A 12,960-nucleotide genomic window follows, 5' to 3' on the forward strand; every position below is an offset into this window, starting at 1 on the left:
TGTTTGTTTTTGCTTAGTCTTGTTTTTAATTTTTTGCTATAGAGCATGTGCTCTTGTTTGGGGAGGAGGGGTCTGTGAGCAAGCAACCCCATGGTGGTGGTGGGGGGATGGCCATACCACAATCCCTTCTTCTCAATTCTCCTCTCAGGATTTTGGGCACACATGTGCAGTCAGTCAGCATTTTTTCAAGCCACAGGGTCTGGGACTCAGATTGTGCGGGTGGCCATGTGGGATCCAGCTGATCTCAACTGCCACAGCATCTGCTGGCCTGGAAAGGATTTTTTTGAGGGAGTCCTAACTTCAAACCATTCAATTTCTTGCAAAGCCTACAGTTGGCTTTCCCAATTTATTCTCTATTCTTTTCTGCTCAGTCTGTAGTCCATGTTTGTTTCCTCTCTGGATCAGTTTATCATTTTTTTCTCCCTTAAATAATCTTGGCGAAGACTCTAAATGTGGTTGTAATACAAAAGTGAAAATGTCTCCACTGCCCTCATACCTGTCCATTGTACATGCCGGTCTTAATTAAATACATGTATGTAGGCATTCTGTGCTTCGTATTGGATCTTAGATCTACTGGCCATTGTTCTGAGCATGTTTCTCGGATGCTTCTACTCACCACCGACCTTTGTGAGCTCAAGGCAATGCACATTAATTTTAATGATCCATCTCTACTGGGGACTCAATTTAGGCCCCAAGTAGGAAATGATATTTAGGATGGAATTTAAAATCTGGAAAGGATTTAATCAGGTGGGGATTGACAATAACCAAACAGGAAATGACCGGGTGGCTATTGTGTTAAAGTTGTTTAAAAAGTAAGTGTTTCACTGGTATTTTCCCTCAGGAGTCCTGGACCGCTTACTTTTTTCAAGAACCCTCTGTATGGACACAGAATTTCAAAAGGGCTTTCACTACGACATCCACAGTCTTTATGGCTACTTCATGGCAAACGCCACAAACTCGTAAGGATTTGTTTTCCCTTAATTCAAGATTGGGGAAGGAGGGAGGTGGTGGGTTTCTCTTCTCTATGTACACTGTTAAGATTTTTTTTTTTCCCTCTCAGTTACTAGGATATAAAAGTCTGGTCTTACAGGGCTCTGCAGAAGTCCTCTCACACAGACTGTTGGATTCTGTATAGGGTTATCCTTGACTTCCTTGTGGCTATAGGGCTTCTTTATTGCAAAGATACTAGTAGGCAATAATAAGTATGACATGCTGAACCACCGACTGGAAGTCAGCCCTTGCTTAGGTCTTACTACTTACTGTTCTATGGTCACTACATGAGAGAGTCACTTGATTTCAGAAAAATAAAAAGTAGGACACAAATTCATGTGGGAAATACTTATACTAAAAGTTATTCATTGTATTCCTGAAATTAAAATTTACCTGGGTTCCCTGCATTTTCTGGCAATGCTACACCTCATCCTCTTAGCTTTTCTCCCTACTCCATGCTCTAGTCTCCTCTCATTTCTGCCGTCTGCCTTGAGACACACACACATACCCCCACCATCACTGTCATCATCCCCATCATCATCGTGATCACTGTCACTATTATCATTACCATCATGATCATGGCCACTATCATTATCCCCATGGTCACCACCACTGCCTCCACCAGCACCACCGTCACTACTGCTATCACCCTCACTACTCATAATGAAAGCCTGACAAGGAGACATACGTTTCCTGCAAAGTATTCCCTCCTTTTTATACATTATAGCATCGATTTTTTTAGCTGACAACTTTGTAAATTGAGGAATAGCTTCTACCCTCCTATGCCCAGTTCCTTCCTTGGAAGATGGTAAAATACAATCCTTACACTTAGCAGAGCAAGAAATCAGAGGCTAAGCTTTTAATTTTAGGTGGTAGATTTAAATTTTGCAACAAAGGTGGGAAAACTAAAGCTGCTGAGGATCTTTCAGTGGCTTAGGAAAGAACGTCTTAGTCTTCCTCTGCTATTCTTTTAGCGTGTCTAGAGCTCCATGGTAGGGACAAGGGCTGGGAGACTTTGATGCACTATGGGACATGCCTCATTCCTGACCTTATGTGACTTTTCTGTCCCTGTGGTACTTGAGGTCTTGACCACTCCTTGGAAACCCTGGTCCTTTAGTCCTTGGGACACAACTATGCCTGGGATACCTCCTCTCTTTACAGGTATCCCTTCTCAACCTCTGTGTCTGCATTTTTTCTATCTACTTCTGAGCCTGAAGGGTGAATTCTCAATCTTCCTTTTTATTCATTCTACAGTAACACATATATTTTTCAGGCATGAATATATTACTTGCATTTTCTTCCTTTTTATTCATTCTACAGTAACACATAGATTTTCAGGCATGAATATATTACTTGCATGTTTTTTTGTATCACAGATGTCACCCACTACTGTTACTTATCTTTGTCTAATCTCCCACACCCTGGATAATCATTTTTGAAGCTCTTACATTGTCAGTTTTGATTGGGAGCCATATCACTCCTGTCCTTCAAACTCCAAAGTGAGAAATGGAGCATTGTCCTTTCTTTTTCTCAAGCCCTCACATGCAATCAGTCCTTGACCCTTTTACTTACACTTTTGAAACATTTCTATAATCATCTCTTTTTCCTCCTGACGTCTTAAGATCACACTCATCTCACGTAGATCGTTACACTAGGCCCGTGATTAGTCTCCCTGATTTTAGCCTTATATCCAAATAATTTATTTTCTACTCTTCCTACTCAAAATGTTGCCTAAAGGCCAGCAACATCAGCATTGTCAGAAAGTATTAGAAGTACAATATCTTGGGCCTCAACCCAGATACTGGGAATCAAAATCTACATTTTAACAGGGTCCCTGGTTGTAGTGATTGTGTGTTAAAGATTAAAAAGTGCCACTCCACACTGCTGTCAGATTGCTATTTCTGAGCACACGTTGGCTTATTTCTCTTCCCAGTGGAAAAGACTTTGTGACTTGCTATTTTCTATACAATGAAATCTAATTACTGTAGCACAATCTATAGGCATCTTTGTAATCTAACCCTTTCTTACTCTTTTTCTCTCATGTTTGCTGCTTTTTATACTTCATGCTCTGGTAATACATAACTGCTTATTATTGCCGAATCCAAATGTTATTCATTTTTTTTCATGTTTTTCATGTGTTATTTTCTTTGCATGAGATGGGCTTCCTTTTCCTGTCCATTTTGCCAACATGTATTTATCTATTAAACCTCAACTCAGATATCAATTCTGGACACTTTCTTGGGAATTATAGAAAAAGATTGTTTTCTCCTTTTTTTGTTGTACATGTGTTCATACTGCAGTATACTTAATATGTAGAGATATTGTATCATAATTTTCAAATACTTATTGTTTTTTCTTGCTGGACTATAAGTTCCTTGAGGGTAAATTCACCCCTGTATCCTCAGCCTTTTAAAGAGTGAGTGTGCTGGGAGCTGGCAGGTGGTGGTGTTGGTTCAGACACTGGACTCCCATATGGTCGACTACAGTTTAAGTTCTGGACCTGGTGGCTCTTTCTCTCTGTCTTGGTCTTTCTCTGGTCAAATGAAAAAATAGTGGTAATAAATAAAATTAATAAAATATTTTTTTAAAAAAGAATGTGTGTGCTGAAGAACTTATTTGCTAGATAGATGCTTGGCTTGAGAAAGAGAAGAGGCACAGGATGGACACACAGGAGACCTGATAAGTTAGAGGCAGAGACCAGGCCTGTTTTGTTTCTCAGCACCATTTTGCCCTCATGATTTTGTATTACGCTGCATTGTCCAGATGAGGGAGAGTGTTGGTCCAGCAAATGCAAAAGATTGTATTTCAGTCAAAAAAAAGCCCCAAGAAGAATGACACCTATTTCTGGATTTGTCATCTTCCCTTTCCTGAACTCACACTATCTCTCATTCTACCTTTCCTGGGAAATAAACTGGATGAGTAAGACTTGGTTTCCTTATTTCTGAAATGAGAGACTTGGATCGACATGTCCCAGAGTCTCTTTCCGTTCTAATACATTTTGACTCCTCGGATGCTTCTATTTAAGAATGGGAGTTGAGATGAGTGAATAAATGGCCAGGATAAGGAAGAAATAGTAAGGGAAGATGGAAGGAGGGAAAGTAGGTTTTGAATTGCTTTATTGCCAGTATTTCCATATGATAAAAGTACAATAAAGTTATAATGGTGTAGTTAATATATTCTGATAGTTATTGGTTAATAGTTAAAGGGCAACAATGGCCGAATAAGTAGTAGTCACCTTTCTAACTTCCCTGGGTCAGGTGGACTGACCGGAGTTTCCAGAGAAGAGCAGAGATAAGAGAAGCTTGGCCTTTGGGTACAGGCAGAGTTGGGTTAAAAAATAGATAAAATTTTCGTTTAGTGGGATCTGGACATGAGGAGAACCGAAATCACGGGCTTGATGAATATTTGACCCTGCCTTTGCTGGAGGTGTAGTTTGGAGACAGTGGGACCAGAACTCCTAAGGAGTAGAACTCAACTTAGAAGGAAACCAGACCCTCTCAGACATCTGGGCTCAAACAAAAATAGGCCAGGTTGCTCTTCCTGGTATAAAAGAAGTAATTTAAGGGGTGGAAAAGAGAAATTTAAGGGTCTCTGAAAAAGGCTTTTCCTTTAAACTAATCTAATCTGTCATAGCTTGCCTACAATAAACGAACCTCGGTTCTCAGTCAGTTTCAATTTCACTCTCTGTAAGCTGAATGCGTTTCTTTCATGAGTGATGACTGTGGAGTGCAATAAACCACCTGCCAGGGGCAATAAAGGCCATGCCCACCCATGTGTATCCAGAGAAGTGAGGGTAGGAGTTGAGGACCGAGTCCTCTCATCTAGCTTGCCCTTATTATTTATTTATTTATATTTTTTGGAGAGGTTTTCGCTATAGGGCGCGTGCGCTCGCCAGACAGACAGCGAGAGATATAGAGACAGAAAGCGAGAAATCACCCCCCCAGGGAGGATGGTCATGCCGCAATCCCTTCTCCTCCATTCACCTCTTGGGATCTTGGGCACACACACACACACGCCCGGCATGAGTTTTAAGCCACCGGGTCCGGGATGTGAACCGCGGTTGACTACATGGGAGTCCAGTGACATAACCATTACACTAACTGCTGGTTCCCTAGCTTGCCCTTATTTTTTGATCAATACTTTGTCAGTTTCTTAGGCTGATCTCCTATTTTTATATTTTTTCCTTTTCCGTTACAAGCCATTTTGCATTTCTAGACTCCCCAGAGTATCCCTTGGGAATATGAAATGGGGAGGCCTGGGTGGCTGCGATGGTGTCAGGAGGAGTTGCATGAAGCCACTAATAAAAACATGCTTTTGTCTCAGATAGTGTATTGGAAGGGAAGAGAGTGCTTCCCTGCAAAGAGCCAGTGGCCCAGGTGTTAGCATCCTATGGCTCTATTTTAGAACCATAAAGGAAGGTGACCTGTTCAGCTCGAGGGAGAAGGGGGGAAGAGGCATTCCAGTCCAGTGCCTGTGCAAAAGAGTGCTCAGAACAAAAGGGGGAAAAGAGCCTACATCTAACTATGTGTCACCCTCCCTGTGACCTCCCGGTCCCCCAAGTGAACATGACTCTGAAATGTTTGTGTTCTTAATTTCCTTGCTTAATTTCTATATAGTCTTACTTGACATGTAATATTCTATATGTAATACAATGGAAATATTATATTCTATTGTAGTTGTTTTAAACCTTACAAAAAGGACAATATAGCATCTATTGTGACATTCATTTCAATTACTACAATTTTGGATAGATTATAATTTGCTAACATTGTGAATTACTAAAAAAGGTCTGAGATGAGATTTCAGAGGTAAATCGGCCCATGCATAAACCCCACATCTTTTTTTGGGTGTGTGATTTTTTTTTTTTTTTTTTTTTTTTTTTTTTAGAGAGAGACTTTTGCTATGAGGTATCTGCACTTGCCAGAGAGACCAAAAGAAAGAGAAACAGAAATCACCCCCCAGGGGGATGGCCATGCAGCAATCCCTTCTCCTCCATTCTCCTCTCAGAATTTTGGGCACATACACGTGCATGCCAGGCATGAGTTTAAGCTACCAGGTCTGGGACTCAAACTGCAGTTGACTATAACGGGAGTCCAGTGAAATAACCATAATGTCATTTGTTGGCCCCACAACCCTCATCTTAATCAGGCAGAGGGTACAGAGTTCCCACCTGAGCTGGAGTTGTGCTGAACAAGAGGTCAAACCAAAGGGCATTAGAAAAACTTTGTCTAGAGGGAGGAGATGGGACCATGAACTCAATATACAGTTCAATACATTGTTGGCAAAAAGGACCAGGCCACAGCCTAGTCCTGCAAGGTGGAGAAAACAGAATCAAGAGGATAGGAATCTAGAGAAATTTCTTTGGGGACTGAATTGTAGGAGTTTATATTGTCTTCTGATATCTAAAACCTTACCCAGATTGGGGAAAGAAGCTTTTAAAAACGCTGCACTTACTGGCACCAGTGGATAGCATAATGGTTACGTCACTAGACTCCTGCGTAGTCAACTGCAGTTTGAGCCCCAGACCTGGTAGCTTAAAACTCAAAGCTGGGCGTGTGTGTGCATGCCCAAAATCCCAGGAGGAGGATGGAGGAGAGGGGATCAGGGCATGGCTATCCCGCACTGGGTTGGGAATGGGAAGAAGGGGGTAGGGGTGATTTCTCACTTTCTGTCTCTCTGTTTCTCTCTGGCTTTCCAATGAGCACATGTGCCCTATAGTAAAAACTCTAATTAAAAAAAAAAAAAGAAAGAAAAAGAAAAGCTGCACACTTTTCCCACCTGGTATATGACCCCCGATGCTTTTTCTCAGATTTGTTAGAAAGCCCACTGCTGCCCCTGCTACAGGGTGAGTCCTAGATGTTTACAGCTCACCTCAACTGGTGCATTACTTTTCAGGGCCTTGGAGTCTCTCTTCCCCAATAACAGGAGCTTCATCTTATCCCGCTCTACTTTTGCGGGATCCGGCACGGTTGCTGCCCATTGGTTGGGGGACAATGCGGCCACCTGGAATGACCTCCGATGGTCCATCCCCAGTATCCTTGAGTTCAACCTGTTTGGCATCCCCATGGTGAGTCTCATTCCCAATGAGGGAATCGTCAACCCTTTATCCTTTGACATTCTTTTCATCCAGACTTCGAGGGTGTCCGAAGAACTAAGGAGCAAATGTCTCATTGTGAAATGTGTTGAAAAAATCTATTTTTATGTGTGGTATATGTTGTCTTCAGAAGGAAGGAAGATGAAAGTTTATCATGGGTTTTTGTCCATGGAATCTCTGGAGGTAGGAAGGAGACACCGTAAGATGTATTAGTATCACAGAAATATTCCATCAGGAGAGCATCAGTGGGTATAAAAGTATGAAGCTGGGAACTGAATATGGAGGAAGAGTCCTTGATATAGAGACCATTGCCTGTATACCAGGCCATCTTCCCTTCTTCAGTCTATCTCGTGATGCATACTTGCATTCACAAGGAAATATGGGAATAAGAGACTCTCTTTCCCCTTATCACATAGGAGCAGTCATTATTTTTGCCTCTCTCACTGACCATTGTACATGTATGTGTGCTAATTATCCAGGTTGGTGCCAACATCTGTGGTTATTCAAAAGATGTCACAGAGGAGCTTTGCAGACGGTGGATGCAGCTTGGAGCATTTTATCCACTATCCAGGAATCACAATGGGCCTGGGTTCAGGGTAAGTTTCCCAAGAGAAGTGATCAAAAAATTTGATTGTTCAATCTATTGGTTCTAAAAGAGGGGTTGAGGAGAAATCCCATAGGTTGGCCCTAACTGTAGGAGAAGCACAGGTAGACCTGGGGTGGTAGGCCTAAAAGGTAGGATCCAAATGAGCATGTGTAGGAAGTCATTTATATATTGGATAATTTTATTGTTGGAAATTCACTAAAAAAGGTGAGAAGATTTGTTAAAAGTTTCTATGGTGCTCTATTGTTTTTCTTATCGACTTCATAAGATGGGGCAACTGGAGGTCACTGGTATTTTACTTCAGTTAATACAAGAGAAATCACTCATAGATATGGAAAAACAAGGAGGCTTGGAAGGGAGGGACAGGATGGTGATGTGAACATTTTTTTCTATTTTGTTAGTACATTCTCTCTTTCTGCAAATAGTTTTGGAGACCACCTCCCACTACTTCTCATGATTCATCACATTTATCCTCTCTCATAAAGAATTATAGATATATAAGGTATTACATGCACACAAGAGAGAGAGAGAGCATCCCCAATGAAACTTGGTCATGTTACAGTCCTTTCTCCTCCAGTTTCTCTGTTGTGATAGGACCCTCTGACATGTGCTTGGGCTAGCATGTTTTTCAGTCTCTGGGGCCAGGACCTGTGTGCTGGTCAGGCATGTGAGATCTGGCTTCCTCTGTGCTTTGCTTAGCTGCTGCACTGCAGAGCTGGCTTCAAAATGGTATTTCTTTCTTTCTTTCTTTCTTTTTAAATAAATTGTTTTATATTTATTGACATGACTGATTGCTATTCTGTGCACTTAATTAAACTGATTGTGATGACTTTTCATTTGTTTACATACGTTGCTTCAGTCTTCTCAGGCGCAAGTAATGGGAGAAGCACAAACGGTATTTCTGATGGGCAGGTATGTGAGTTCAGTGCCCCACTTTAGCAGTGTTCATGGTGGTGGCAAGAGCAGGTGGGATGGAGCGTTCTTTCTTTAAATGAAATAACCATATCTGATGTATTTCAAAGGGAGTGGTTTAGCTCTTAATAGGCTCTTAGAGTAACTTCTTGATGATAATTTTAGCTCCTAGTTCTTGGCTTTGTCTTTAACTTGGGAAAGATTAGCAGCCAAACTTTCAGAGTCCTTTGTCCCTGAGTTTTCCTGGCCACTCATGAGCTAGAGAGAGATGAACTATTTCCAGGTGGCTGGGAGCAGGTAGGAAGTATGCTTCTCATGAAGAGATAGCCTGGCAGGACTTAGGAAGAAAGGGCACTCAGATCACTCAGGCAGCTAGTTTAATAGAAAAACTATTTTACATTGATTCAGTCTTAAGGTATATATTTAACTGAACTGTCATCAGATAAAATTCAAAGTTTGGCTTTTCAGTCTTGCCAACCACATTTCAAGTGTTCAATAGCACCACATGGTTCGTGGCCACCACAGGGAATGGTGGGGCTCTAGACTTTCTCAGTCGGAGACTAGGGGAGTGCATGCTGTTGAGAGCTTTTTCTCTGGTCTTTGGCCTCGGGGTTGTCATTAGCCCTACAGAGACCATAGTGTAGTTTCAGGGCATAGGTATATTTCGAGTGGTAGAAATAGGTAGGCATCTTAGCAAATAAAAGGAATGAATTCAGATACTTTTCTCCAAAACTCACTTCCAGTAATAAAGTGCAGGATGACAAGTCAAAATATGACATAGGTATTTTTTCACATCTCCCAAATTACAGTGAAAAGAAGCAAAAAGAGTGAGGACCATTGATGGACAGTTCTTTCTCTGGGTCCTACAAAAACAGGATTTCCCTCCTAAAGGATTTTTTTTGCTCTTGAATAAAAGCTGGGAAAAACCATGTTTATGGTTTCTTTGCACATTGCTTATTTATTTTTTTTTTTTGAAGAGGTTTTTGCTATAGGGCACGTGCGCTCACCAGATAGAGAAAGACAGAGAGACAGAAAGCGAGAAATCACCCCCCCAGGGGGGATGGCCACGCCGCAATCCTTTCTCCTCCATTCTCCTCTCGGGATCTTGGGCACACACGCACATACACGCACCCGGCCTGAGTTTAAGCCACTGGGTGCAGGACTCGAACCGTGGTCAACTACATGGGAGTCCAGCGACATAGCCATTATGCTAACTGCTGGTTCCCCACATTGCTTATTGATGAGCACATAGAAATCACAATCTTATAAAACACATTTTGATAGTTTTATAGTTTTACCTGTAACCTTTACCTATAAGGAAAACATTTTAGCTAAAGCTAGACACAAAATTTTAAAACTAAAAATTAATAAAATTTCATGGAAAGGGAAAGATAGATTTAGATCATGGTTGTAGACAATGTGGCTTAAGACAATGGACTAAAGATGTATTTTTTTTCTAGTAGTAATAATAATACATTGTTACAAGTGAAATATGAGAAACATCAACATGGCTGCTTTCACCGGGGAGAGCTGATTAGACAAGGGAGTTTTTAAGCGGACAGGGAAAGAAACAATGGCGTGATTGCTGACGTCTCCTTCTAGGACCAGGACCCAGCTGCCTTCGGAGAGGACTCCCTGCTGCTGAATTCCTCCAGGCACTACCTTAACATCCGCTATACCCTGCTGCCCTACCTGTACACGCTTTTCTACCGCGCCCACACCCTGGGGGACACTGTGGCCAGGCCTCTTGTACACGAGTGAGTTCCCTAGTCCTCAAAGGCTCCCCCTCAGACCACAGTTTCACTTCACCTTGCTAGCCGCCAAGGGGTAGCGAGCACCTTGTCCCTGGGTGTGCTCCCGCCCGAGGCTGCAGATGCCTCATGCCTCGCTGTGCTGCTCTCTAGGTTCTACCAGGACCCCGCCACATGGGCCATCCACGAGCAGTTCTTATGGGGGCCTGGACTCCTCATCACGCCTGTTTTATATGAAGTACGTGTAAAATTCAAACAACGGGTGGGAGATGGCGCTGATTCTTGTGGGTCTATGGCTGAGTACTTGGATCCTGAGCACCTATGACTGCATTTGCATCCACATTTGAATATAAACGAGAAAGAGAAAGATCATGAAAGTTTGGAAATTAACAAAATATGAATTCTGGTTTCTGGTGCCTCACCAAGCAAAACAATTTCCAAGTTGCAAAATTGCCCTATAGCCTGTTTTCTTAATCGTAGGGCTATGGCATTCACATGGGCTGTAAGTGTCTTGGTGTGATGTGCTCCTGGGGCTGGAATGGGGAGACAGAATAGATGTGAGAAGAGGAGGAAAGGGAAGGGGAGTGCAGGGCAGGAGGAGGGCGCTTTTCTTAACTCTACATGTGATAGACTGTGTGTACCCCATGCCCATGGATGCTGGGTAGGAGTGAGTGGGGAAGAGTCCGTTCATGCTAGTCTGCTCATAAATCCGGGAGGCTGCCAGTGCGTGTTCAAGTCAAGGCCCTTTGAGCTGGTGTTCTGGCCAAACTACCTGCTAACAGGTACTGTTAACTAACAAGTGGCCGTGCTGGAAGGCTCTCCCAAGGGGCTTGGCTGGCTCAGTTTCCTCCCTACTCTCAGTTCGGGTGACTAATTCAGTGAATATACTTCATGCTTTTCTTAGAAAGTACAGGAGGATTGGTAGGTACAGCTCTGCTTTGGGTAAACTTCCTGAGTTTCTGTGTTTTCATTCATAGAATGAGATGATCCCAACCCCCTCAGAAGTGTTTAGATGAACACGTGCAACCACATGGGGAAGTGTTTGTAAACTGTGATGGGGTGTGTTAATATTATTCGCTGCTGCTATTTCCCTAGGGTGTGGACCACGTGAAAGCGTATGTACCGGATGCCATCTGGTATGACTATGAGACAGTAAGTGAAGCGGTCCATGTTGTCTTAGGGACCTGTCTCCAGCAGGAGGGCAATTAGAAGGCAGCGGTAGTGGGAACTTGGGGTAGGGCAATAACACGAGGTTTCACATTTAGCTGATGGTGGCTACTTTGCTGGGAGGTAGGTGTCTTCCTCACAGGCATTCATTCTAGATGGTTTAATGAAATACCTTCTGTTGGGTAATTCGTAAACAACAGAAATGTACTGCTTACCGTTCAGGAGGCTGGGACATCCAAAATCAAGGCACTAGCCAATTCAATGTCCAGTGAAGACTCTGATTCCTCAAAGAAGACTTCTCACTCTGCCCTCATGACTTAATCATGTCCCCAAAGGACCTGGCACTTAATACTATCATATTGGGTATTAGGGTCCAACACATGGGTTCTGGGGGAACACCAGCATTCAAACCGTAGAAGGCCTTTTCCAATGTGCAGTGAAATGATATCACTAACTGCAGTAGGTTTATGGTATGGAAATTCTGTATATCAACCTGGCTACGGTGCAGCTATCAGAGCTAGTCACTGGCCTTCGGCTGTGATGATGACCTAGAGGATTTAACCTGTTGTGGAACTGACTCGGGAGTGCTGAGTGATTGGACCCATCAACTATGCTGGCTCTTGTCCTATGTTCATGAAGAATTAGAATTAGAGTCTGCATTATTGTAGAGAGGAGAGTAAACTAGAGTTCATTAGAGAAGGAGAAAAAGCTTCCAGTACAAGGGAAGGCGACCCAAATGGGTGGCCAAAGAGGATTAAAAACAGCGTTTTTTATCTGTTATTTATTTATTTACTTACTTACTTACTTTTTAAATCTAGCAGTCTGAGTAAGGGGCAGGCTTTCTTACAAGGATGTAGGCTTTAGAAAATAGTCATGATAGTCTGAGTGAGTTATTATGCTATTCTTTGTGGTGTCAGCAGACCACAGTGTTTTGTACTTCTTGTTAGAATATAGTTACTAAATAGCAACTGTTGCCCTTAGCTACAATTGCTTGGAGTCCCAATTCAGCCAGCTTTTGACTGTGAAAACTTAACCTCTGTGACTCCATCTTGGCCTTATCTGATGTCTGTGTGCTCAGTATCCCTAGTTTCTGCCTTACTGGCCAGCAGTCAAAAATTCTTTAGAGAGATGTAAAAGGAGTATATATTATACATTAATCAGACCATAGAGGAAAACATAGAGACTTAATTAAAAAGAAAAACATAGTAACTTCCTTTAGAGGCCCTTACCATATATACCAGTTAGTGCAGTCCTACTCTTATCTCAGAGTCACAGCAGGGTGGGATGTAAAAACAATGGGGTCTGGCTCTGCTTTCTACTACCTACATGCCTTGAGCAAGCCACTTCACTTTGGGAGGGGGTTTCTTCGTCTTGTCTTGTCTTGTCTTGTCTTGTCTTGTCTTGTCTTGTCTTGTCTTGTCTTTTCTCTTCCCTTTCCCCTC

At 42.4% G+C, this 12,960-nt stretch overlaps 1 protein-coding gene across 1 annotated transcript in view; it reads left to right on the forward strand.

Annotated features, from left to right (window-relative positions):
- LOC102480355 (putative maltase-glucoamylase 2) overlaps positions 1-12,960 on the forward strand; it is a 121,027-nt gene that overhangs the window by 38,168 nt on the left and 69,899 nt on the right. The window contains exons 15-20 of the mRNA XM_014586457.1: positions 842-959; positions 6,886-7,057; positions 7,564-7,680; positions 10,203-10,357; positions 10,505-10,589; positions 11,447-11,503. Coding sequence (XP_014441943.1) covers positions 842-959; positions 6,886-7,057; positions 7,564-7,680; positions 10,203-10,357; positions 10,505-10,589; positions 11,447-11,503 — 704 coding nt within the window. The remainder of the gene's footprint in view (positions 1-841; positions 960-6,885; positions 7,058-7,563; positions 7,681-10,202; positions 10,358-10,504; positions 10,590-11,446; positions 11,504-12,960) is intronic.

This window comes from Tupaia chinensis, unplaced genomic scaffold, assembly GCF_000334495.1.
Source record: "Tupaia chinensis unplaced genomic scaffold, TupChi_1.0 Scaffold000140_1, whole genome shotgun sequence".
Classification (NCBI taxonomy): Eukaryota; Metazoa; Chordata; class Mammalia; order Scandentia; family Tupaiidae; genus Tupaia; species Tupaia belangeri.